A 26701-nucleotide genomic window follows, 5' to 3' on the forward strand; every position below is an offset into this window, starting at 1 on the left:
CGTTTCTTACTTGTCCTTTTTCATCCTTTCTATCTTGCCTCAGTCTCTTGTTTCTGACTCCTGGAGGAGCTCTGCCCAGGTAGGACATCTGATGTCCTTGGCAGTGCTCCTTCTCAGGTGGAGCAGATCTAATCAATAGAAGACTAAAATCCACCATATATAAAGAGATCTGCAAATTCAATAGCATGAAGAAAAACAAATCAACTTCAAATCAGCAAATGTCATTGGTCTTTTAAATATAAAGAAGACTTGCGGTGCCTGGGTGGCTCAGTCGGTTAAGCATCCCACTCTTTTTTTTTTTTTAAAGATTTTATTTATTTATTTGACAGACAGAGACACAGCGAGAGCAGGAATACAAGCAGGGGGAGTGGGAGACGGAGAAGCAGGCTTCCTGCCGAGCAGGGAGCCCGATGCAGGACTCGATCCTAGGACCCTGGGATCATGACCCGAGCTGAAGGCAGACGCTCAACGATTGAGCCACCCAGGCGCCCTGAAGCATCCGACTCTTGATTTCGGCCCAGATCATGATTTCAGGGTCTGAGATGGAGTCCTGTGTCCAACTCACACTCACCATGGAGTCTGCTTGTCCCTCTCCCTCTGTTCCTCCCCACACTTGCACTCTCTCTGAATAAATAAATAAAATCCTAAAAAAAATATCATGAAGATTCAGACACTTGAATAAGAAACCAAGAATGATTGGTTTTATTACACTGTCATATTATATGTATGTAATAAAAGTATGTCCCAGTAACCCTCACCATAGTTAATCAAAGCAACCTCACAGATAACAAGTCAATATATAACATTGTTACCGGGGCAACAAAATGTTAAGAAATCCATTAGAATGGCAAACTACTAAAGGATATGGATGATGTTTGAAGGGCTGTGGTAGTGGTTTTTGAAGTCTGGGAAACATACAAGACTTAACAAGCACTGCTGTCTTCCAGTGCGGTTTCAGCGTAAGAGCAAACAGTGGGGTTATAGGGTTGTTGCACAAGCCACCATATCTATCAGCTGGATTTATCTGTGTGACAGAGCCCACACCAGTTACTTTAACGGAGAGAATTTAATATAAAGAAATGGTGGGCGCCTGGGTGGGTCAGTTGGTTTAGCGTCCCACTCTTCATCTCGGCTCAGGCCTCGATCTCAGGGGTCATGAGTTCAAACCCCGCATTGGGCTCCATGCTGGATGGGAGCCTCCATCACCATCATCATCATCATTATCATCATCATCATCATCATCATCTCATCATCAAAACATTAAGAATTGGTCACTGGGCATTATAGAACTCCATAGGCAGAGAAAACCCAGATTATCACAGAGACAGCCATTCACCCTAGGGCTGGGGTGGTGGGGGTGGACCAAGGGAGGAAATTGGAATTCTCAAAATGTAGGTGCTGGAGGAGACGCCCTGTGGAAGTCAGACTTCTGAGGAGGGTGCTGCTGCCTCCAAAACCCCAAGGAGAGTCCCATGGGGCTGAGATCAGACCTTGGAGAAGGAGCACTGGTTGGAGGGTAGTCCCATCTCAGGGTGAATGAAAACATGGGTCCTAGGAGTGTTGGAAAATTGCAAATCGAGTTCAACTGCACTTATGGGAGAATTCCTGACACCTGAGCAAAGACTTCTCGGTGTGGGGATGTTGACAGAGTCAGGAACCTTCGACCTCCTCCAGCCTCCTACTCAGTTCATGGTATTCAATGTTTTTTAGGGCAAGGCTTAACCCTGTCTCTAATACTCCGCGGTGTATGGCACGATCTAAATTGGAGAAACCAGTACCCAGTTGCCTCCTTGTAGCCATTTCTGCCTGGGAATCAAAATGTCTCCATCTATTTGAACAGGAGGGCTAGAATAGAAAAACAACGCTGAGGACAATGGGTTTCCCCACAGGAGATTTTATGCCTAACCAAAATAGCACTCTTGTGGGAAGGTAAAAAATGTCAGCTGTGCACCTGTCCCAGGCTACCTAACAAAAATGAGGTGTGTCCGAGTGAGGCAGTTCAACCACACGGGAGAGAAGACGTTGGTCCAGGACTCTACTGACATCTGGAATCCTGGGTAGGAAGCAAAGGGCTCAACCCCAGGTGTAGCCCCCCCACCGCCCCGCCAACTGACTGTGATGACGTCCCTGACAATGATGGAGGGGGGCTTGAAACAAAGCCCTGGGCTAGGTGGGAGGCTTTTGTCTTCAAGTCCGTGAGGTGGACTAGCTTTGGCTGATGGTTTGACGTTTCTTCTGTATTCCCTGGAACTGCCTCCTAATCTTGGGGCTCGTTGCAGGGTTTCAGTTTTGATGTGTCAGATTCCTGCATCCTCATTCTGGAGTGTCCTTCCAGGCAGTGAAAGAGTCAGCCTCCAGCTGCCCTCCTGGTGAATCCCCAGCTGTGGGAATGAGGCGCCCCCCCCAAATTTATTTATTAAAGTTGGTGGGTTTTTTTGTTTTTCTGTTTTTTTAGCAGACACACAATGTTATACCAGTCTCAGGCATACGGTGTAGTGATTCGACAACTCTATACATCATGCTATGTTCACAAATGTAGCCACCATCTGTCATCACCCAATGCCATTACGGTATCATGGACTGTATTCCCTATGCTGTGCTTTTCATCCCCGTGACTTTTTCATTCCAAAACTGGAAGCCTGTACCTCCCACTCCCCTTCGCCCATTTTGCCCATCCCCCACCCCCTTTCCCTCTGGCACCCATCAGTTTGTCCTCTGCATTTAAAGGTCTGATTCTGTGATCACGTGCCCTTTTTCGCTAGATATCACCACATTGCTGTCTGTGGAGATTGTCCTTAACACTTGTGGATTGCTTTTCTTAGTGTGCTTGGGGCGCCATACCAAAATACCACAGATGGGGGTGGGGTGGCGGGGAGCTTAAACAACAAACTCATTTTCTCACAGTTCTGGAGTCTGGAAGTCCAAGATCAAGGTGTTGGCAAGGTTGGTTTCTCCTGAGGCCTCTCTCCTGGGCTTGCAGACGGCCACCTTCTCCCTGTGTCCTCACATGGTCTTTTCCCCGCACACGTGAGACACCTCTATGTCTCTCTGTGGGTCCTAATCTCTCTTCTAAGGACGCCAGTCAGATTAGATTAGGGCCCACGGCGGAGGGGGGGGAGGGTTAGGACCTCGACATAGGGGTGTGGGGGGAAGGACGCATAACATGACATGCACGCATGTGCTCTGTGCTGAGAAGCTTGACCGTGGCAGGCTGATGGGGACAGAGCAGATTCTTATGCTAGTTTCCCTGGGGATTTACATTTTTAGAATAAAACTGGGTACTTTTCAAGTGTTAGGAGCCTTTGCATTTCTTCTCCTGTGACCTTTTCATGTCATTTGTGAAGGGCCCTCATACTTAAGGATGGTATTTGGGATCTGGATGGATAGGCATCTTTGAACCCTCCGCTCTAATTGAGGCTTATACTGGTACAGCAGCAAAGGCCCCTGGCCTCACCCAGCTGTCGCTGGCTTCCCCGAGATGTGAGTTCTGGGGCCCATGCCAGGCCAAAGTCCTGCCACCCCAACCATTCGCACTCCTCTTTTGAAGCCCCACGTCTGCCCTGTGGGCCTGGAGACTGGGGCTCCTTCCCACAGCCCCGCCTTAGATCTCCTCATCTCCTCATCTTTCTTTTCTTCCTGCTTGTACGCCCTTCTATTTCATGCTAGTGTGACCGAACCCAAGTTCACGTGTCCAACGCACAGCAGAGCCCATCACTGAGACACTGAGTGTGAAGGCTGCCACACAAAGATACAGGGGGCAAGCCTCAAACCTTCCCTAGTGTTGGCAAGGATGTGGATGGAGAAAAAGGAACCCGTGTGCACTGTTGGTGGGGATGCAAACTTGAGCAGCCACTCTGTAAAACAGTGTGGAGCCTCCTCAGAACGTAAAAAATGGAAGCATATGGTCAAGTAATTCCATTACTGGGTATTTCCCCAAAGAATATGAAAACATTAATTCAAAAACATATATGCAACCTTGGGGCGCCTGGGTGGCTCAGTCGGTTAAGTGTCTGCCTTTGGCTCAGGTCATGATCCCAGGGTCCTGGGATCGAGCCCCGCATCGGGCTCCCTGCTCGGTGGGGAGCCTGCTTCTCCTTCTTTCTCTGCCTGTCAGTCTGCCTACTTGTGTTCTCTCTCTGTCAAATGAATAAATAAAATCTTAAAAAAAAAAAACCAAAAAACCAAAAAAAAAACATATATGCAACCCTATGTTTATTGCAGCATTATTTACAACAACCAAATTATGGAAGCAGCCCAAGCGTCCATCAATAGATGAATGGATAAAGTATATATATATATATATATATATATATATATATATATGCATAATGGAATATTATTCAGCCATAAAAAGAATGAAATATTGCCATTTGCAATGACATGGATGGAGCTATAGAGTATTATGCTAAGTGAAATAAGTCAGTCAGAGAAAGACAAATACCATATGATTTCACTCATATATGGAATTTAAGAAACAAAACAAATGAACAAAGAAAAAAAACCTAGACTGTTAACTCTAGAGAACAAACTGGTGGTCACCAGAGGGGAGGTGGGTAGGGGGATGGGTGAAATAGGTGATGGGGATGAAGAGTACACTTACCATGATGAGCACGAGTAAAGGATAGAATTGTTGAATCACTATATTGTACACCTGAGACTAATATAATACTGTATGTTAACTACACTGGAATTAAAATAAAAAAATTATCTGAAGGAGATTTTAAAAAACTAAAATAGGGGCGCCTGGGTGGCTCCGTTGGTTAAGCATCCAACTCTTGATTTCGGCTCAGCTCGTGCTCTCAGGGTGGTGAGATCTGAGCCCCCAGTCTGGTTCTACGCTCAGTAGGGAGTCTGCTTGAGATTCTCTTCCACTGCCCTTCTCCCACCTCGTGCATGTGCTCTCTCTCTCAAATAAATAAATAAATCTAAAATAAAATAAAATGAAATAAAATAAAATAAAATAAAACAAAACACACGCACACATCCCCGCCTACCTGAAGGGGCAGAGTCACGGATTTTCAAAGGCCAGCAAGGGCCTCCTGCGTGGCTCAGTTGGTTAAGCGTCTGCCTTCGGCTCAGGTCATGATCCCAGGGTCCTGGGATTAAATCCCCCATCGGGTTCCTTGCTCAGTGGGGAGTCTGCTTCTCCCTCTGCCTGCAGCATCCCCTGCTTGTGCGCACGCTCTCTCTCTCCCTCTCACAAATAAATAAATAAAATCTAAAAAAAATAAAATAAAATAAAGGCCAGCGAAAGAGGGTCTGGGTCAAGGGGAGAAGAGTCATGCAACTCAAGATCAGCCCCAGGAAGTTGCTGAGTATGGGAGGGTCGATTCCATTTTGTTGTGCTCAAAGAGGAAGTCAGTGGTCCTGGGTTCTGCTGGCTTCTTTATGAAACCTTGAGCTCCTGCAAAACAACTAAATGAAATTCTGGTTATCATGTGTCAAGCATGAATATTATCTTACAGAAACAAGGTGACGGAGAAGAAGCAGATTTGGGGGAAAGAGCTGAGCTGCACTACCTGCCCCGTTAACTATTTGGTGACCGGTTTCCCTAGCATCCTAGTGGGGTCTAGGGAGGAAAGAACATAGCGTCTTTAATCATCACAAAGCCTACACCCTGTTTTTTTTTTTTTTAAAGATTTTATTTATTTATTTGACACAGAGAGAGAGAGAGAGAGTCAAGCACAAGCACAAGCAGGGGGAGAAGCAGGCAGAGGGAGAGGGAGAAGCAGGCTCCCCACTGAGCAGGGAGCCCCACGTAGAGCTCCGATCCCAGGACCCTTAGACCATGACCTGAGCCAAAGGCAGACACTTAACCCACTGAGCCACCCAGGAGGCCCTACACCCTGTTTTATAATCAAGGGCTTCTCATCACCAACCAAGCGCCTGAACACAAAACTTAGGAAATTGAACTTATGTAATAGAAACAGCACAGGTCAAAGCACACAGCACTTGCAAGTTTCTCAAAGTTCCATTTGCCAACGTTTGTTTTTTATTGAGTAATTTGTTTTCCTGGGAGAGGGCCAAGGTCCCCAGTCTCTCAGGACACTCCGCAGGGGGCCATGTGGCTTATGTGGCTGCAGTTCTTGGATGTGACAGTAGATGTCACTTACAACCAATAAATGGGGTCCTTAACCTTGGCCTCTGAGCCCATCTTTCCCTGGGCCTTGGCGCCCCTGCTTTACCCATCCTTGTGTCATTCCCAGCTTGAGCCCTGAGCATCTCCCATATCACATCTGTCCTGCCCTGGGGGTCCCTGGTGGTTGTCTTCCCTCTTAGATCCTGTTCCGGTGACCTCCCTTCCAGAGATTCCTCATACTTGCTTGCTTTCCTGGGCCTTTTCCATCTTCCCCCGGAGGGTTGGGGCTGGAGGCAGCCTGTGCTTTCTAGATCCATACCAGCTACTTTTTTTGTTCACAATCGGATGGTTTTACTTTCCAAAGATACTGCAATGAAATATAAGAAGTAAACGAACAGTAAACAGTCCCTCTGAGTTCAGTGTAGGTGACAGCTGTGTCCTGGAGGGTGGCCACCACTGCACCAGCCACGCTGGGCACCATCGAAGGAGGGGGGCAGCAGGATCCTTAGGTCGCCTGCCAGGGTGAGAGACAGAAGAGACTCCTGGAAGTGACCCTGAATCCCGAACTGGTCTTGGCAGAGGGAAGGGCCTGAGCTAATGCTGGAAGCAGGAAGGTTGAGCGTGTTTGGGACTCTCCAGCAGCTGGACATAGCGAAGGGCATGCTGACAGGCCAAGGTCTTCGTGGCAAGAGGAGCACGGGCTCTCGAGCCATGCTGAGGGCAGGCCGTTAGTTACTAGGAACTACTGTTGCTCAGGTATGTGACCGGCCAGGGGCATGGCCTGACTGCTGGACCGTGGAGTGGGGTGGGGAGAGCTCGGTGGAGGACAGCATGAAGGGGACTCTATCAACGGCAGAGACTTCTTCTGCCAGAGGCCTGCAGGCTTCTGAGGGAGGTGGGAATGGCTGGGTACCAGGGTCCTCAAGGTCACTGCCCCACGCTGCCTGTAAATACCAGATGGTGGCCCACTGGGGCCATCCTGCCTGTAGGCCCATGACCGCGTGAATGAGTGCCTGAGCGGACATGATGACGGTGCCCAAGGTGCCTCGTGCACGCCTATGTGGACCCCAGCAGGATGGGTGATAAGGGAGTACGACAGGTGTGGGCAGGGCCAAGGTGCTGGAGAGTGGGGGCTGCAGACTGAGCCCACCCTCCACCCACCTGGCAGATGCTGGTTCTGCTCACCTGTACGCAGGTACCCAGGAAGAAGCTGGGCAGCAACATGGACAGACCAGTTCCTGAAGGCAGGGCTTTGACCTCCAGTCCCCAAGGGACGCTGGCGGAACTTATGGTGCTGAAGGAGCTACTGGTGCAGGCCTGGGCTCAGTAGGGCAGGCTCCCTCCACTGACCCTGCCTGGTGGGGGGTGCCAGGGGTGCCATCTGTCTGACAGATGGAGAACCACCCTCCCCCCACCTTTTGCCTGCCCCTGGAAAGGGGTGGTGGGATCCCTCCTTGGTTTCCCTCAGGTCCTGTGGCTGCCTTGGGTCTCAGGTGGTGTCAATGGCCTGGCTGTCCTTGCCTCCTGTGCTGGTGTCCCCAGAATCAAAGCCTCAGCACTGGCCCGTCCATGATCCCTAAGGCTGTGGGTCTTGGCTGTGTTGTGCTGAGAAGGGTGGCCATGGCAGGTGGCTTGGCAGGAGTGAACCGGGGCTTTCCTAGGGGCCCACAGCCCCAGCCCGAAGATCCTAGTGCAAGCTGTCAATCCCTCTGGGGAACCCCACCAGGGTTACATCACAGGTCCTGCTTGGAGAGCAGGGAAACATAAGACTCCTCTCTGGTCCTCTATCCTTGTCCTTCTCCCTCCACTGCTTTTTGTCTGCCTCTGAGTCGCACTCTCTGTTGGATGAGTGAATGGATGAGTAAATGAACGAACGGAAGTGTTCCTCGCTACCCTCCTCCCTCTCTCCGTCTCCCCATCTTGCTTCCAGGTTACTCTCTCCCTGTCATCCTTCTCTCACTCCTCCCCTTTACCTCATGGCTGGGACCCCTGTCCAATATGGTGGAGCCAGCTGGGGTTCTCTGTGCAGGGTTGGGTTACAGGTCCCAGCCATTGGACTCAGGGCTCCCTGACAGCTCTGGGCATGCCGGGTCTGAGCCCAGCCTCCCATCTACAGCCTGGCTGAGCCTGCCTGGCTTCACTCCCTTCTGCCTGGGCTCCAGGATGGCTGGCTCTGGACAGCCTGGCTCCTGGGGGCTGCCCGGCCCTGGGCCTCCCTCTCCACTGGGGAAGAGTCTCAGCCAGCTGTGTTCCTTCTGCAGCCGGTGGCTTCCAGAGCCTCTCCTTGGGAAGGACCGTGGGCCTCAGCTGGGGTCAGCTTTGTGCCTGTTCCCAGCCCCTCTTTCCCAGAAAGTCCTGCCACAGCCCTAGGACCCTGCCTGATCCGATCAGAGTGGCCAAGGGGTATAGGGTCTTCACTGGCTGGTCTGAGCCATGAACTGTCCTGGAAACCAAGGGTGGGGACAGCCCTGCCCAAGTTACATGTCCTACAATTATGTGTGTTTGTGGAGGGTGGAATTTGTCCCTAAAAATCTTGCCTGGCTGACTTCAGTTCCTGTGAAAACAGTGGGGAAGGCATTACAGTTGCCTTGCATGGGCCAAGAAAGTCAGGGAGTGGCTCTGACCTCCTCAGGTCCCAGAATGGGGCGGGGGCAGCTTCCTGGGAGGCCATCGCTCAGTTCCCAGGGGGCTGCTGTGGCTGTTACCTGTGCCATGACCCACCCCACCAGCATGGGCCAGTGTGGAGGCTAGGCCCCAGCTCCCAACCCACTCACGGCTGTTCTCTGGGTCCGGGGAGGCGCTGCCCACAGCCCAGCCCTCATCATCTCAAGACTTGGGTTCTGACAGAAAAGAAGTGCATGGGACAGTCCAGGAGGAAGGCCAAGAGGCAAATGGACAAGGCTGGGGAGTGTGGCTACACTGGGTGAGGGGGCACCACAGGGCTGAGGGCACTTGGGCTGTGGTAGGGTGTTGCGCAGGGGAGCACGGGATCTGATTTGGACTTGAGGATCCCCCGTGGTGCTGTGTGGACCAGGACAGAGGGCCTCTGGTGGAGGCAGAGGGGCTGGTCAGGAAGCTGGTGAGGTTGGAGGGATCAGGTCTGGGTAAGGAGGAGGGAAGACTCCAGGGGGCTGGCCTGAGCCCCAGGGGGTAGGGGTGCTGCACCTGAGGTGGGGGGCACCAGAGGAGGACAGTCAGGAGAGAGATGCCTTGAGGTGCCTGGGTGGGGCAGTCGGTTAAACGCCCGACTCTTGGTTTTGGCTCAGGTCCTGATCTCATGGGTGGTGGGATGGAGCCCTGAGTTGGGCCTCCGCGCTCAGCGGGAGTCTGCTTGGATGCTCTCTCCGTCTGCCCCTTCCCCTGCTTGCATGCTCACATGCTCTCTCGCTCGCTCGCTCCCTCAAACAAACAAACAAATAAATAAATAGAGAGAGATGTCTTTACCAAGTCAGGATGTCAGGACAGTTACTCAGACCAGAGAGAGGAGAGACCTGGGCTGGGAGGGTGGGGGTGGGGTCATATAATTGTGAGAGTGTGTGTGTGTGAGTTGTGTGTGTGGGTGCGTGACTGTGTGTGTGTGAGTGCATGACTGTGTGTGTGTGTGTGTGTGTGTGTGTGTGGACAGGCACGGGCTGGGAGGAAAGACACGAAAGGCCTTAAAGACCAATAGTGCGCATCTGCCAGGGAGCCTCCCACCTCAGCTAGATTGTGAAAGCCGCCCTGGCCTCCAGGAAGCAGAGATAAGGGGGCGGCCCACCCAGAAGGAAGAAGCAGGCCAGGGGGAGGGACAGGGCTTTGTAACAGCCCACGAAGGAGGAGCAGGGTCAGGCTGGGGACCCTGCGCTGGAAAAGCAGTGACAAATCTCCAACAGCCCACTGCGCCTCATCCCACAGAGGCCAGGAGGTGTGGAGGCTTGGCGGGGCGCCCGGCTACTAGCTCAGAGGAAACAGCTTTCAGGGAAGGAAACACATTTCTTCGGGCCCCATTTTGGAGGGACCAAGCCAACCCCGGAAGGCAGACCTGAGTGGAAGGTAGGGGAGGACAGTGGGAGGTGCAGCCATGCCGCTGGAGCTGTTTCTGGACCTGTACTCGCCCCCGTGCCGTGCCGTCTACATTTTTGCCCGGAAGAATGGCATTCCCTTCGAGCTGCGGCCTGTGGAGCTAGGACGGGGTGAGCCTTGACTAGGCTGGGCTCCATGGAGGGGGTGTCTGTCCAGGGGCCAGAACTTGCTGAGCCACTCATCTCCTCCACCCCTCAGGGGAGCACCTAAAGCCTGAATTCCTGAAGGTGAACCCCCTGGGGAAGGTACCTGCTCTCAAAGATGGGGACTTCCTACTGGCAGAGAGGTAATGGGGTCCTGGGGTCTGCAGAAGCTTCTGGGTTGGGGTGGGGGTGGAGGGAGGAAGGCAGAAAGCTGATGACCCCTCACTGGGAGATTTTTCCAAACTGGTGTGACCCCCCTCCCTCCTTCCAGCTCACCCAGCTTGGAGGCGGGGGGGCTGGACTGGGGGAGGCTTTGGGGCTAAAGCTGGTAGCTTCAGCCTGGGAAAAGGGCGTAGGTCACTCAGGCAGTCCTGGACAACCTGGAGCTAGCTGGGGAAGATCCAAGCTTGAGGTCAGCTCTCCTCAGATGTCCCAAACCTGGGCCTTTCAGTCACAGGAGCCAGGGGCCAGGCAGCCCCAGATCTGCACTGGGCTCTGAATCCCAGGTCCCCCCACCCTCGCTCTCTGCCGTGGACAGGTCACAGAACTTTGTGCTCCATGTTTCTCTCTGTAAAATGGGGGAGTAACGTAACCCCCTCCCAGGACTTGCCTGAGAATAGAAACTGGTCACCAAGTACCAGGAGCCCAGGGGGGATCAAGAAAAGGGTTCTGGGGAGCACTGGCCTGGGAGGGAACTGGGAGACCCCTCAGGCAGGCCTGCCTTCTTCCCGCTCAGTAGGACCCTGATGCCAGAGAGCGGGGCCTGGAGACAGAGGGCTGGCTGGGGTAGGAGAAGGGAGGGGAGGTGGAAATGTGGGCCCATGGGGGAGCACTTGAGGAATGGAGCAGTTTGGTGGGGAAAAGATGACCATTGGTGGGGATGTGGGAATGGGGGGGTCCTCCCTTGGAGGTGCCATTGGAGAGAGATCCAGTCAAATCACCCTGTTTGTGAGAGATGAGGCTGCCTAGCGCTGAGGGCTGGGGAAATCTCTGACGCCTCCTATTTGCAGCGTGGCCATCCTTTTATACTTGAACCACAAGTACCGGGCGGCGACCCACTGGTACCCAACCGAGCTGCAGGCCCGCGCGCGTGTGGACGAGTACCTGGCGTGGCAGCACACGGCCGTCCAGCTGCCTGCTTGCAACGTCTACCTGTGTAAGGTGAGACTCCCTGCCCTAGCGTGTGGGCTTGGGCAAGAGCCGGAGCCCCCCGTGCTGGAAAGAACCCGCTGGCCCATATACGCCTCCCATCCACTGTCCCAGGTAGACATCCGTAATCTATCACAGCACTCTTTCCCCCGGAGTCTGAATGATGGCTTCAGAAGCCTTCTGAATACAGTGCCCCAGGGGGTATCACTGACGGATGGTGGGGATGGTGGCCAGGAGGGGTGGCAAGGTGGTTGAGATTGTTTGGAGGAGCCTGGGATAAGCTGCCTCAATTCTCCCCCCGCCCAGTCCCTCCTGCCCCATTTCTCGGGGCAGCCTGTGGACCCCGTGCGGCTAGACCGGCTGTTGGGGAAGCTGAAACCAGCTCTGCAGCACCTGGATGGGGAGGTCCTGGCCGCCAAGCCCTTCCTGGCCACCGAGCAGCTCTCCCTGGCGGATCTGATGGCATTCACGGAGCTGATGCAGGTGAGCTTCTCTTGCCTGCTTGCCCCTGGGGGGACTCCGGGCCCAGGGCTGAGTCCCCTGCTCCAGCTGCCTTGTCTCCCCAGCCCACTGCTGTTGGCTGCGACATCTTCCAAGACTGGCCCCGGCTGGCAGCGTGGCGAGCCCGAGTAGAGGCTGCTCTGGGCCCTGAGCTCGTCCAGGATGCCCACAGGCTTGTGCTACAGCCTCGGGACCCCCGAGATGCCCAGCGGGACCCCAAGCTGGCCCAGGAGCTGGTGCAGAGACTGCTGGAGCAGCTCAGCTGAGAGGGGTACGGCCGGCTCAGCTGAGAGGGGTATGGCCGGGCCCGCTCCCCTGCACTCTCCTGCCACAATAAACATGCTGTGTGCCCTCCGCTTGTCTCCAGCCTCACTCGGCCTTAGGAGGTGGGGTCTAGAGCAGAATCTAGAGGGACAGATGTCCCGCGATGATGCAGCCTAGAGTGAGCAGCACTCAGACCTCTCCATGTGCGTCCAGTTACCTTCCTGAGTTGCCAGGTACTGAGCTCCTCTGGCCACTGCCAGTCCCAAGCCAAGCCAGAAGTTTCTGGGCTTCTCTGCATGGCACAGCCTGACTGGCCGACCCCTGACACCCCTGTGACATTGTCCCCGGTGCCCTGACTGCTCCCCAGGCTCCTGTTTCTTTTTCTCCCAACACTTTTCTAGCTACAGTTCAGGCTAGACTGACCTATGCCTACCCCCAAGCCCTGCTTCTGAAACTGAAACCTCCGTGGTCAGTTCTCATTGCCCTGTCTCCATTCTGGACCCCGCAGAGCCCGGGGTCACGGGCTGCATATGAAGTTCCGGCCCTGAGAATTCCCGTGTGTAAGTCCTTTTTCAGAAATGGGCCACAAGGACAGACAGGCACCAAGACGGAGGGGAGGGGCAGGGCTGCAGGAGGCCCCCACCTTCTGCCCCCGAGCCAGGGGCATCTCCCTAGTCTGCTCCTGAGTCTCCCCAGAATCCTTGCTGCTGTGAGAATTCCGGGCTTCCTGGCCTCATGACACCACCAAATGAAACAAGAAGTTCCAGAACTCGGGGTCCTGGGCCTGGGTTAGAGACGGCTGAAGGGCACAGGGCCAGGGCCAAGGGCTCAGGCTGCATATAGGTTCAGGTTCAGAGCCCGGCGGCTGGCTGGTGGGGGTGCCCAACGTGTGTCTCAACATGGGCCTGGAGCTCTATCTGGACCTGCTGTCAGCATCCTGCCGTGCTGTGTATATCTTCGCTAGGAAGAACAGCATCCCCTTCGACTTCCAGTTTGTGGATCTGCTAAAGGGTAGGCACCCCCTGCTGCCGGGCATAGGTCTGGTCCAGAGGGGAGGCAGGGCACAAGGTCAGGGTGTCTCTAAGCTGAGACACAGAGGACACTCCCCCCATCAAAGTCCACAGGGGAAGAAGCATTTCCCAAGGGAACTATAGGCTGTCCATCCTTCCCACATATTCTACCCTGCTATCAGGTAAAGTGGAAGGCAGAGCTGCTGAGCGTCCCCCAGTCTCCCAACCAGTGCCCTTGGCTTTTCCTTGTGGGGGTGTAGCGCTTGTTAGCTGCTCTACCTCTGATCAGTTGGCAAAGGCTGCAGAAGTGTGTGGTCATTCACATCTGAGTGAAGACCCCTGCTTCAGTCCACACCCATCCTCCCCACCGTGTTCACACCTGCCCAGGGTGACACAGACCCTGAGTGAGGTACAGGGCACTGGTCTCCATCACTATCCTAAGCATGGAAGGGATTCTTAAAAGCTCAGGTCGCAGAGGCAGAAGTCTCTAGAACATAGAGGAGGAGACCTGATGCTCTGAAATGAAGTGTGAGTCCAGCCCCAGAAATGTTTCCAGCCAGAGGCAGCTGGCTGTGGAAGGGTTAAGACTCCCAATAGATCGGGACACCTGGTTGGCTCAGTTGGTAGAGGGTGTGGACTTTTGATTTCCGGGTTGTGAGTTCAGGCTCATGCTGAGTGGAGAGCTTACTTTAAAAAAAAAGAAAAAAAAACTGAGTTCAAGTCCATGTTGAGCAGAGTTCACCTTTTTTTTTTTTTTTTAAGATTTTATTTATTTGAGAGAGAGCAAGCAAGAGCAAGAGCAGGGGGGAAAGGCAGAGGGAGAGGGAGAAGCAGACTCCCCGCTGAGCAGGGAGCCCGATGTGGGACTCGATCCCAGGACCCTGGGATCATGAGCCAAAAGCAGACACTTAATCGACTGAGCCACCCAGGTGCCCCGAGCAGAGCTTACTTAAAAAAATAAAACAAAACAAAAAAAATAAGGTTCTTCAAAAAGTTGAAAATAGAGCTACCATATGACCCAGCAATTGCACTACTAGGTATTTACCCCAACGATACAAATGTAGTGATTCAAAGGGGCACCTGCACCCCAATGTTTATAGCAGCAACGTCCACAATAGCCAAACTATGGAAAGAACCCAGATGTCCATCAACAGATGAATGGATAAAGAAGATGAGGCATGTGTGTGTGTGTGTGTGTGTGTGTGTGTGTACACACACACAGGAATACTACTCAGCCATCAAAAAAATGAAATCTTGCCATTTACAACGCCATGGCTGGAACTAGAGGGTATTATGTTAAGCAAAATAAGTCAATCAGAGAAAGACAATTATATGATCTCACTCATATGTGGAATTTAAGAAACAAAATGGAGGATCATAGGGGAAGAGAGGGAAAAATAGAACCAGACGAAATCAGAGAGGGAGACAAACCATAAGAGACTCTTAATCATAGGAAACAAACTGAGGGTTGCTGGAGGGGAGGGGTAACTGGGTAATGGACGTTGGGGAGGGCACATGATGTAATGAGCACTGGGTATTACATAACACTGATGAATCACTGATCTCTGCCTCTGAAACTAATAATGCATCATATGTTAATTAATTGAATTTAAATTTTAAAAATGTTAAAAAAATAATGACCTTGAAAAAAAACACCAAAACACAACCACAAAACAAAACTCCCCATAGATTAATTGCATATGAGAGGTTCCCTTTGAATTCCAGCTGTGTGCTGGGGCTCCTGGCTGCCCTGCCCCTTTTGGAAGGGGCTATAAGGGGTGGGATCCAGGCTTCTAGGGCTTCTGCTGATTCATGGGCTGTGGCTTCAGGCCCGGAGTTGGGAGTGGGGGCTGGAGGCCTTCAACTTTTGTAAGCTAACAGGTTGTCTTGGTCACCGAGCCTGGGATGGGGGCAGGAGTCTTGATCCTAATCCCTGTTCTGCCGCTGACTTGCCCTTTGACCTGAAGTGAGCCATGGTATTCCTCTGGGCTTGTTTCCTCTTCTAGAGAAAATGGGGAGGAAGGCATTCTGCCTCTGGGAGACCTGGTTCTCTCGTCCCTGGAGTCCCGGCACCCTCAGACCTTTACCTTTCCTGCCCCTCTCAGGTCACCACCACAGCAAGGAATACGGAGAGATCAACCCCCTGAAGAAGCTACCCAGCCTCAAAGATGGAAAATTTATCTTATCTGAAAGGTAAGTCTTTCCTGGGGCCCCCCACCCCACCATCTGTCTCTGCTCCTCCCGGGAGATCCACGTGGAGCCGACTGCTAGTACTTATTTTTTATTTACTGTGAACAATTTTATATGTACACCAAAGTAGAATGAATACTAACTAATGAGGATTATAGCGACCTCCACATGGTACCCCTCACCCCATTCCAACAGTGATCCTCTTGGGGAGCCCATTTTTTCATCACCTGTAGCCCACTCTATTCCCCTGCTTGCCAGCCACCCTATCATTTCATCCATAAATGTTTACGAATATACTTTTAAGAGATAAGGGCTCTTAAAAAAAAAAAAGCATCAGGGGCATCTGGGTGGCTCAGTTAAGTGTCTGCCTCTTGATTTCGGCTCAGGTCATGATCTCAAGGTTGTGAGATCAAGCCCAGTGGGCTCTGCACTGGGCATTGAGCCTGCTTGGGATTCTCTTTCCTTCTCCCTCTGCCCACCCCCCCAACTAACATGCCCTCTCTCTCTCAAATAAATCTTTTTTTTTTTTTTTTTTTAGATTTCATTTATTTATTTGACAGAGAGAGACACAGTAAGAGAGGGAACACAAGCAAGGGGACTGGGAGAGGGAGAAGCAAGCTTCCCGCCGAGCAGGGAGCCCGATGTGGGGCTCGATCCCAGGACCCTGGGATCATGACCTGAGCCGAAGGCAGACACTTAACAACTGAGCCACCCAGGCGCCCCTCAAATAAATTAAAAAAAAAAAAAAGCATCAATACCATGATGACACCTTGTAAAATTAACAATAATCCCTGGATTTCAACTAATATCCTGTTTGTATTCAAAAGTCTCTGCTTATCTCACAAATAGTTTCTTTGTAGCTTGAGCATTTGAATCCGGTTCCAAATAAACTTCCAAGAATTGCAGCTGGTGATCTGCCTCTTGAGTCCCTTTTCATCTACAGCCCCCTCTATGACCCACTTTTTTTGCCTTTGCAATTTTTTTTTTTAAAGATTTTATTTATTTATTTGACAGAGAGAGACACAGTGAAAGAGGGAACACAAGCAGGGGGAGTGGGAGAAGGAGAAGCAGGCTTCCCGCTGAGCAGGGAGCCGGATGCGGGGCTCGATCCCAGGACCCTGGGATCATGACCTGAGCCGAAGGCAGATGCTTAACGACTGAGCCACTCAGCTGCCCCTGCCTTTGCAATTTTTTTAAGGTTTATTTATTTGAGAGAGAGCGAGCACAGGCAGGGTGGAGGCAGAGGGAGAAATGGACTCCCTGTTGAGCATGGAGCCTGACTTGGGTTTCAATCCCAGGACCCCGGGATCACAACCTGAGCCAAAGGCAGACACTTAACCTACTGAGCCACCCAGGCGCCCCTGCCTTTGCATTTTTTAAAAGTAGTCTCCACACCCAACTTGGGGCTTGAACTCAGGACCCTGAGATCGAGAAGCCTGAGCTCCGCCCACTGAGCCCGCCGGGTGCCCCTTGCCTTTGCGTTTTTGTTGTGGTTGAAGAAACCGAGTCCTTTGTCCTGTGGAGTTTCCCATAGTCTGAGTTTTGCCGATCACATTCTCAGGGTGTCATGTTTACACGGTCTTTCTGTCCTTTCATTTCCTGTGAACTGGTCACTGGAAGTAGAAGTTTGGTAAGATTTGGGGCAGACTGTTTTTCGGGCTGCCTCCGAGGCAGTGTCTTAAAGTACATCTTCCAAGTGGACCACAGGACTTCGGGGGGCCCAGGGCCTGGATTATTTTCCTAGGGTTGCTGTTGCAAATTACCACTGACTGAATGACTTGGAACAATAGAAATGTATTGTCTTCCAGTTCTGGAGATTAGAAGTGAAAATCGAGGTGTTGGTAGAGCCGTGCTCCCTCTGAAGCCGGGGAAGCTTTATTGCAGGCCTCTGTCTTAGGTTCTGACAGCCTCCGGCATTCCTTGGCTGGGAGATGGCCATCTTGCCTTCCGTCTGTGCATGTCTCTGGGTCCAAATGTCCCCATTTCAGAAGAACACGAGTCGTAATGGATTAGAGTTTACTCTAAGACCTCACATTATTTTTACTTTTATATTTTTAAGTATCTCTACACCCAGTGTGGGGCCTGAACTCACAATCCTGAGCTCAAGAGTCACATGCTCTTCCAACTGAGCTAGCCAGGCCCCCGTCTAAGACCTCATTTTAACTTGATTACCTCTGTAAAGACCCAATTTCCAAATCAGGCTACATTCTGAGGTACTGGGCGTTAGGATTTCAACACATCTTTGGGGGACACAATTCAACCCATAACAGTCTGTGCCCTGGGCCCCCCAAATTCATGTCCTTCCCATGTGCAAAATATATTCACCTCATCCCAACATCTCCAAAAGTCTTAATCACTCTGGCATCAACTCTTAGCCCAAAATGCCAGTGTCTACATTATCCAAATCAGGTATGGGTGAGATTCATGGTATGATTCATCCCGGCGCAAAGTTCCGCTCTCTCTGTGAACCTGGGAAACCAGACGACAAGTTGTCCTGCTTCTAAAATACAATGGGGAGGGGCGCCTGGCTGCCTCAGTTGGTGGAGCATGTGACTCTTGATCTCAGGGTCTTGAGTTCAAGCCCCACATTGGGTGTTGTAGACATTACTTAAAAATAATAATAAAAAAAATACAATGGGGGGACATGCACAGGATGGATATTCCCATTCCCAAACAGAGACATAGGAAGGAAAAAAAAAAATCTTATGCATCCCAACCAAGTCTGAAACCTAGCTGGTAAATTGCTTTACATATTAAGGCTTGAGAATCATCCTTGTTGGCTCCATGCTCTGTGCCTTGGGCCTTTTAGGGTGGTGGCCCCACCCTCTGGAACCAGGGACACCGAGGCTTGGCCCCCACCTGCGCTGCCCCGCTCTGGGCCTGCTGGTGGCAGGATGGCCCTACTGGTTCTGGTGACCCTCACCTCCCCACCCCTCCAGCTCAGGGAATCTGGACTAGAGTGTCCCCTGCCCATCTCCGTGTCCATCTGTCTGGAGAAAGATCAGCCCCTCCTTGTCAGGGTATCTGATGTTCCTAGCGAAGGACATGCATGGGCATAGTCTGAGCCTCCTCTTGCCTGTGGACCACTCACTGGCCATGGCACTGGGACCCCTGACTACCAGCAACCGCCCCCCTCCCCCGAATCACTGGGTTAAAGATGAAAGAGCAGGTCCCTGCGAGAAGAGTCGGTGAGAGGGTGCTAGGCAGACAGAAGGCCAGGTGCCCACTCCAGGGTCAGCCCAGGAACTGTGATGCCAGCCGGGGGCCTGCCCCCCAAGAGATGGGGCACCTCCAGGCATAGCGAGCTCTGGCCTGCTACGGTGGCAAGAAGAATTCAAGAATATGCTGGTGGGCCCCACTTGGCCCTGGCGCTCCCAGTGCGGGAGCTGGGAGGGCTGATGCCGAGAATGAGCACTGGGGACCCCAGCCTCAAGGTGCCGGACAGAGACACTGAGTGCGGCAGTGGGGGCTGTGGGCTTGGTTAGAGCGGCACAGGCTACAGACGGCCTGGGAGGAGCCAGCTGGGACTGGCGGCCACTGACAGGTCTGCCCAGAACAGTCATGATCCAGGATTGGCCACCAAGGGTGTGTTCCCAGAAGTCACAAAATGGGGAGGGGCATTGGGCCAGTGAGGCAAGCCTTGGCCTGCCCCTCAGGCTTTTCGTGGAGGCTAGGGACCATCCTCTCATCTCTGCTGCCCATTCACTCTCCTCCCACCTGACTCCATCCGTTCCTTCCACCCCCCTGGTCGGCCTGGCCAAGGTCACACACTATGCCAGGTGGTCAAGAACAGTGGCAGGGCTTGGGCTCAGGCTCAGGCTCAGGCTCAGGCATGGGGCCTGGCTGCTGGGATCAAACCCCGATCCTGTCACTCATGGGCTGTGTGTCTTTGGCAAGTTAGTTGTATCTCTGAGCCTCAGTTTCCTCAAATGGAAGCATACTGGTACACACCTTACAGGGTTATTGTGAGATCAGCTGAGATGATTTAGGATTTAGGATTTCCATCCTTGATATTTCCCCCCTTCTTATAGAGTTGGGCCTCTGGGGACTCCCCCCTTCCTCCTCCCTCCCAGGCTGCTCCTTCCTGTCCTCTCCCCCCACCCATCTCTGCTCCCTCCTCATCTTCTGACTCTGCACAGACGGTGTTGGTTGGGGCGGGTAGGCACCTGCTCCTTGGACTTTGATGTCATATCAGACTCCAGCTCAGGACTCTACAGGTCTCCAGATGTCCTAGACACCTCAAATGCCTGTGTCCACCCTGCATTCCTCCCTTCCTGCCCTCCGCCAGCCAAGAGCAAGACCATCCCCTCCAAATGGTGCCTCCAGTCTGTACCCTCCCCATACCTCCGTGGCCTCTGCCCTCCTCAGAACCCCTCCACCCAGTACCGGAGGGATCTTTCTTTCTTTCTTTTGAGATGTAATTGCCATACAGCATTATATTAGTTTCAGGTGTACAACATCATGACTCGATTTATGTATATATTGTGAAATGATCACCACGGTAAGTTGTAGTTGATGCCCATCACCACATAGAGTTGTAGATTTTTTTCCCTTATGGTAAGAACTTTTAAGATCTACTCTCTTCGCAACTTTCAAGTATACAATACAGTCTTATTAACTTTGGTCACAATTACATCCCCGTGACTTATTTTATAGCTGCAAGTCTGAACCTTTTGACTCCCTTCATCCATTTCACCCCCTCCCCCGCCGCCTCCTGCAAGCACCAATGTGTTCTCTGTATTTACGGTTTTGTTTTTGTTTGTTTGTTTGTATTTAGATTCCACATATAAATGAGATCACGCTGTATTTTTCTCTGTGTGATTTCACTTAGCATAACTGCTCAAGGTCCATCCATGTTGTCACAAATGGCAGGATTTCCTTCTTTTCTATGGGTGAATAATATTCCATTGTATCTTTACACCACATGTTCTTTAGGCATTCATTCATCGAAGGACACTTAGGTTGTTTCCATGCCTTGGCTCTTCTAAATAATGCCGTGGTGAACATGGGGGTGCAGATATCTTTTTGTTACATTGTTTCTGTTTCCTTCAGATAGATATCCAGAAATGGAATTGCTGGATACTATAGTAATTCTATTTAGGAATCTCCATATTGTTTTCCACAGTGGCCGCGCCAGTTTGCATTCCCACCAACAGTGCAGAAGGGTTCCCTTCTCTACACATCCTTGCCAACATTTGTTATTTCTTGTCCTTTTGATGACAGCTATATCATGGGCGTGAGGTGATATCTCATTGTGGTTTTTGTCTTGCATTTCCCTGCTGATGAGTGATGTTGAGCATCTTTTCATGTGTCCATTGGCCATGTGGAGGTCTTCTCTGGAAAAATGTCTCCTCAGGTTCTTTGCCCATTTTTGGTTGGATTATTTGTTTTCTTGCTATTGAGTTGTAGGACAGAGGGATCTTTCTAAAAATCAAGGTGGATTTTCTCATCCTCCTGCTTATGTAACCATAACCTTGAGGATTAAGTCCATATCCTCCTGCATCTCCGGGGGCCTCCCTGAGTGCCTCCACAGTATCTCTGGCTGTCTCTGACCATTCTCCCCACCCTTCTTCTGGTCACACTTTTTCCTTTTCTCCAAATTGCTACCTCTTACTACCCCTGAATTCCCGTACATGTTGTTCCCCACCGAGACTGCCTTCCTGATGCCATCCACCAACTCCCATCACCCTGCTGGCCTCCCTCTTGCACTCACTGACTAGCGGACTGACTGCCTTTCTTGGCACCCTTTGGGCTCATCCTTCCCCTAGAAGAATGTCAGTGCCTAGAGCCCACCTCCGGCTGGAGGTTCTGCATTGGACCCAGGCCACACTGGGGTGGTGGGCGTAACAGGATCGGGGAGGGAAAGGGCAGTGTCCCTGGCTTTCTCTTTCTGCAGTGTGGCCATCCTTTTCTACCTGTGCCGCAAGTACAGCACACCCTCGCACTGGTACCCACCAGATCTGCACACACGTGCCCGTGTGGATGAGTTCATGGCCTGGCAGCACACTGCCATTCAGCTGCCCATGAGCAAGATCCTCTGGATCAAGGTGAGTGGGACCAAGGCTATGGCTGACCACGGGTGAGTTCAAGCAAGTGTCCCTCCCTTCCTGAGCCTCATTTCCTTGGCTCCCTCCCCTGCCTGCCTTACAGAGCTGATGGGAGTGTGGAATGAACCACTGGGTATGAAAAAGCCTTGTAAAAACAAGGGGAAGGGCACCCAGAAGGAGTTGATAGTACTCAGGCTGGGATAGGAGTCAAGAAATTTCATTCTGAATTAGAAAACATCAGAGTCAAAGGGCCCATAGAAACCACCAAATTTGAAGATGACCAGTAGCCCGTATATGTACCCTTACTTCTTATCTCATGCCTGTGACAGACATCACTAACCAATCACAGGATTACTTCCTGCTGGGATCTCAAAATGCCCCTGAACAATGGCCCTAGGTGATCTCTATCAAGCAGAACCACTACAAGAGTTGAACCTACTTTATGTCCTTGGTTCTGTCCAACACCTCTCCAGCGGACAAGGAGGCTGAAGACGGGAGGGTCAGATGGGACTAGAGTGCAGCCTTTTCTTCCCTCCCCTTCCCCACCCCGGCCAGATGCTGATCCCAATGATCACAGGTGAGGAGGTTCCAGCTGAGAAGACAGAACAGATGCTGGTAGAGGTGAAGAACAACATGCAGCTCTTTGAGGAGAAGTTTCTGCAGGACAAGATGTTCATCACTGGGGACCACATCTCACTGGCCGACCTGGTGGCCCTGGTGGAGATGATGCAGGTGTGGAGTGGGGTAGGGGGGGCACAGAGCCTGGGCACAGGTGAGACTCCTCTGTGACCATTGGGGCCATAGCTTGAGGATAGGCTGGTAAAGGAGGAGACATGGAGGACTGTGGGAGCCAGGGATGGGGTGCCTGGACCCCACCCAGGGGTAACAGGAAGCACAGATTTTGAACCAAGGAGGATCACTATTATCCATGCTTCACAGTGATTTTTCAGCATGGGGAGGGGCTGGAGGGCAGGCCTGGGACAGGGAGAAGAACACAGCATTTCTCAGTGAGTCCACCAGGATTCTGGATGCCTCCTCTTCCCGTTGGACTCTGCAGGAAGTGTACAGAGGCCTCCAAAGTGTCCTTTGGCTGAGTGCTTCTTTTCTAGAGCTCCAGACTTATAGCTATACAAAGCAGCTCCCATGGCTCTGGATCTGAGGGGCATCCACTGTGCATTTGGGGGGCATACCTGGGTGTGGGGCATTTATGTGGTTTCTACCTGAGGGGAGGGTGGCCACTTCTGACCTAGCTGGTGTGCAAGATGGCCAGTTTAGACCCTGGCCAATGTCTTGAAAAGCCAACATATTTTCTGGCCAGTATGCAAAGTGTCCACTTTAGTTCCTGGTCAGGGTAAAGGGCAGACCATCACCAGGAAAAACCACTTCAGTTTTTCTGCCCCAGGTGGTGTAGTCCCCTACATTTCACACCTTACCCCTTACATTTCACCCACACCCACCCCCTTGTGGGACCCCCAAGCTTCTTGGGTGCATGTTTCTTAGACTACCTGCCTGGTCTCCCATTCCAGGCACTGTGCCTGATCACAGAGGAAGGCTCAATGTAGAGAAAAAAGAACTGAATTCTTCCCACCCTCATCTGAGGACAAGGGATTTCCTGGTAGAAGGCAGGACTCATGGAAAGTTTCATGCTGGAGAAATGGGAGGTAACACCTGTGTTACCTCAGAGAGGGATTCAGGAGCTTTGGAGCAAGACCAGTGGCCAAGAACCCTGGAGATTCTGATCGATCTTCCAATGCTCTCCCCGCATCTATCACATAGCCTCTGACCTCTTGCCCAGGCCTGGGGGTGGGGTGGGTCACAGACTCACTCTTTGTGGGAGGCAGATGGGGAGAGCCCCTGAGGCTGTAGGAGGGGATGCAGGTGAGGCTGGTCTGTCACCCCCCCCCACCCTCCCCCTCCTGGCTGACCACTCCTTCCTCTTTGTCTATCTACAGCCCATGGGAAGCAAGTATAATGTCTTCCTCAACAGCTCCAAGATAGCTGAGTGGCGCATGAGGGTGGAGCTGGCTATTGGCTCTGGCCTCTTCTGGGAGGCCCATGACCGGCTGATGAAGTTGGCAGAGTGGGACTGTTCAACGTTGGATCCAATGGTCAAGGACAAGATCTGCGAGTTGCTGCAGAAGTTCAAGTAGAAGCAGCCCATCCTGCAGGGCCTGGCTGGCTCAGCCCTTCTGAGCTTCCTTCCTTAGAGGAGATGTTGAAAACAACTCTGTTTCTTTGCTTAATAAAGTACTGTAACAACCACCAAGGCTGCTGAGCCCAGGACAGGTGGTGTGAGCATAGGGTATGCATGGTGTGGGAGAGGGTGGTGGTCATGGTTCCCCCCAGGTTCCAAAAAGAGTTTAAAAACTAAAAGTTAAATATGATTAAGGGCGCCCTGCTGTCTCAGTTGGTGGAGCATGCAACTCTTGATCTCAGGGTCGTGAGTTTGAGCCTCACATTGGGCATAAAGCTTCCTTAAAAAAAATCAACTGGGGTCGCTTTGTTGGCTCAGTCAGTTAAGCATCTCACTCTTGATTTTGGCTCAGGTCATGATCTCAGGGTTGCAAGACTGAGCGCTGCATCAGGATCCACGCTCAGTGCAGAGTCTGCTTGAGATTCTTTCCCTCCCCCTCTGCCTCTCCTTCCACTCATGTGCGTTTGCATTTGCACACTCTCTCTCTCAAATAAATAAATATATAAAAGTAAAAAAAAAGTCAACTGGATTTAATACAACTTAAAAAATAAATATGATTAAATTATCAATAATAATAGTTGATGAATTCAATACTCCATTCTCAATAATGGATGAAACAAGACAGAAGACCGTCAAGGAAATAGAAGACTTGAACTATGCTGTAAACCAATGGACCTACCAGATATATACACAGAACACTCGACCCAATGACCACAAAATACACATTCTTTTTTTTTCTTTTAAAGTTTATTTTTTTTTAGTAATCTCTGCACCCAACGTGGAGCTCAAACTCACACCCCTAAGATCAAGAGTTGCATGCTCTTCCGACTGAACCCGCCAGGCACCCCGGAATACACATTCTTCTCAAGTGCACATGGAATATTCTCCAGGATAGATCTTATGTCAGGTCACAAAATAAATCTCAATGAATTTAAACAGATTGAAGTCATATCATGTATGTTCTTGGAACATAATGGAGTGAAATTAGAAAATAACAGAAGGAAAACTAGAAAGTTCACAAATATCTGGAAATTAAACAGTATATTCTTAAACAACCACAGGGAAGTTAGAAAATACCTCTAACACATGAAAACAAAAACACACGGGCGCTTGGTGGCTCAGTCAGTTAAGTGTCTGCCGTCAGCTCAGGTCATGATCCCAGGGTCCTGGGATTGAACCCACAGGGAGCTCCCTGCTCAGCAGGAGCCTGCTTCTTCTTCTCCCTCTACCCCCCCTTCCCCTCTCATGCTCTCTATCTCTGCTCCTCCCCCGCTCGTGCCCTCTTGCTCCCTCATGCTCTCAAATAAATAAATAAAATCTTAAAAAAAAAGAAAAAAAGAACTAACACTAAGCCTTCACAAACTCTTCAAAAAAAAAAAAAAAAAAAATGAAGAGGGAACATTTCCCATCTGATTTTATTGTTACTGGGCAGAGAACTGGTTCCGAACTCAGGTTTTGCTTCTGGCAGCTTGAAAATCAGTACTTGAGAGACAAGTGATGGTGGGAAAGGAGAGTTGGCTTTATTCAGGAAGACGGAAACCTGAGAAGATGGTGGACAAACATCTCAAAGATCATCTTCCCCGTCCAGATGAAGCCAGAGGGTTTTAAATGGGAAGGCAAGGGAAGAGGGAGGGGGGTTATACAGAGGAGACGCAGGTGCCCAGGTGGCTAGTCCTATGTGGACATGACCCTGAACAGACTTGCTGGCCTCACTGGCAGCTGTTTTTGAATGTAGTCAGGCCTTATTTTTTGGGAAAGTTTGGTCCTTCACTCCTCATGGCCAGGGGTCTGCAAATCTCAAGGAAAGTTCTGCTACAGATCAAGGGACTTAGGTCAGCAAGAAAGGAGCACATAAGCTTGAAGACTGGTTGGAGTGTTATTACACTAGGAACCCAGTATGAGCCTGAGATCAAAGCCAAGAAAAAGAGCACAAGAAAATAAAATTACATGGCAACACCACTTATAAATACAGGTGCAAAAATTCTCAACAAAATACCAGCAAATCATATCCACAACATATTAAAAGGATTACATATTGTGACCAGGAACGCAAGGGTGGTTCAACATAGGAAAATCAATCAATAAAACACACAATGCTAATAGAATAAAGAACAAAAATCCCATGATTATCTTAATAGATGCAGAAAAAGCATTTGACAAATCCAACAGCCTCTCAGGATAGAATTTCTCAACAAACAAAGAATAGAAGGGAACTTCCTCAATTTGATAAAGGGCATCTAGGAAAAACTCACAGGTAACATCATACTTAGTGGTGAAAGACTGAAAGTTGCCCCCACCCCCAACAGGAACATAAAAGGATGTTCAGGGTCACAAAAGGGACAGACCAGACCGAGTACCCTCCCTCGCAGAGCTACGTGGGAAATGAAAACTATCTGATAGCATGGTGACAGTGCAATTCTGCCCCACTCCCTGGTTTTTTTATTTATTTTCCCAGCTTTATTGAGGAATAATTGACAAATAAAAATTGTATGTATTTGGGTGGGAGGATGGGTTAGCCTGGTGATGGATATTGAGGAGGGCACGTTCTGCATGGAGCACTGGGTGTTATGCACAAACAATGAATCATGGAACACTATATCTAAAACTAATGATGTAATGTATGGGGATTAACATAACAATAAAAAAATTAAAAAAAAATTGTATGTATTTTAAGTGTACAGCATGATGTTTTGATATACACATACATTGTGAAATGATTACCATAATCAAACTAAGTAACATATCCACCATCTCACGTAGTAACAATTTTGTCATTGTCGTTGAGAACCAAGAGGATGTACTCTGTTAGCAAATGCGAAGTGTACCATATGGTACTGTTAACTATAGTCACCATGTTGTACATTAGATCTCTGTAACTTATTCGTCCTGCATATCTAAAATTTTGTACCCTTTGATCAACAGCTCCCCATTCCCCCATCCCCTGGTAACCATCTAGTCTCTGCTTCTAAGAGTTTCATTTTTTTTTTTTTTTTGGATTCCACATACAAATGAGATTATGCAGTATTGGTCTATCTGTGTCTGGTTTATTTTACTTAGCATAA

The 26701-nt window shown here is 50.8% G+C and overlaps 2 protein-coding genes across 2 annotated transcripts; both read left to right on the forward strand.

The window, feature by feature from the left end:
* Positions 1-9828: 9828 nt before the first annotated feature.
* LOC118525688 (glutathione S-transferase theta-1-like) lies at positions 9829-12288 on the forward strand. The gene is made up of 5 exons (XM_036076501.2): positions 9829-10251; positions 10340-10427; positions 11295-11445; positions 11740-11916; positions 12000-12288. The coding sequence occupies exons 1-5, from the start codon at positions 10140-10142 to the stop codon at positions 12198-12200; spliced, it is 729 nt and encodes a 242-aa protein (XP_035932394.2). The 5' UTR covers positions 9829-10139; the 3' UTR covers positions 12201-12288.
* A 794-nt stretch (positions 12289-13082) lies between these two features.
* On the forward strand, positions 13083-24926 carry LOC118525689 (glutathione S-transferase theta-4). The gene is made up of 5 exons (XM_036076503.2): positions 13083-13209; positions 15314-15401; positions 21295-21445; positions 22001-22177; positions 23398-24926. The coding sequence occupies exons 1-5, from the start codon at positions 13098-13100 to the stop codon at positions 23593-23595; spliced, it is 726 nt and encodes a 241-aa protein (XP_035932396.2). The 5' UTR covers positions 13083-13097; the 3' UTR covers positions 23596-24926.
* The last annotated feature ends 1775 nt before the right edge of the window (positions 24927-26701 follow it).

This window comes from Halichoerus grypus, chromosome 13 (assembly GCF_964656455.1).
Source record: "Halichoerus grypus chromosome 13, mHalGry1.hap1.1, whole genome shotgun sequence".
In the NCBI taxonomy this organism is placed as follows: Eukaryota; Metazoa; Chordata; class Mammalia; order Carnivora; family Phocidae; genus Halichoerus; species Halichoerus grypus.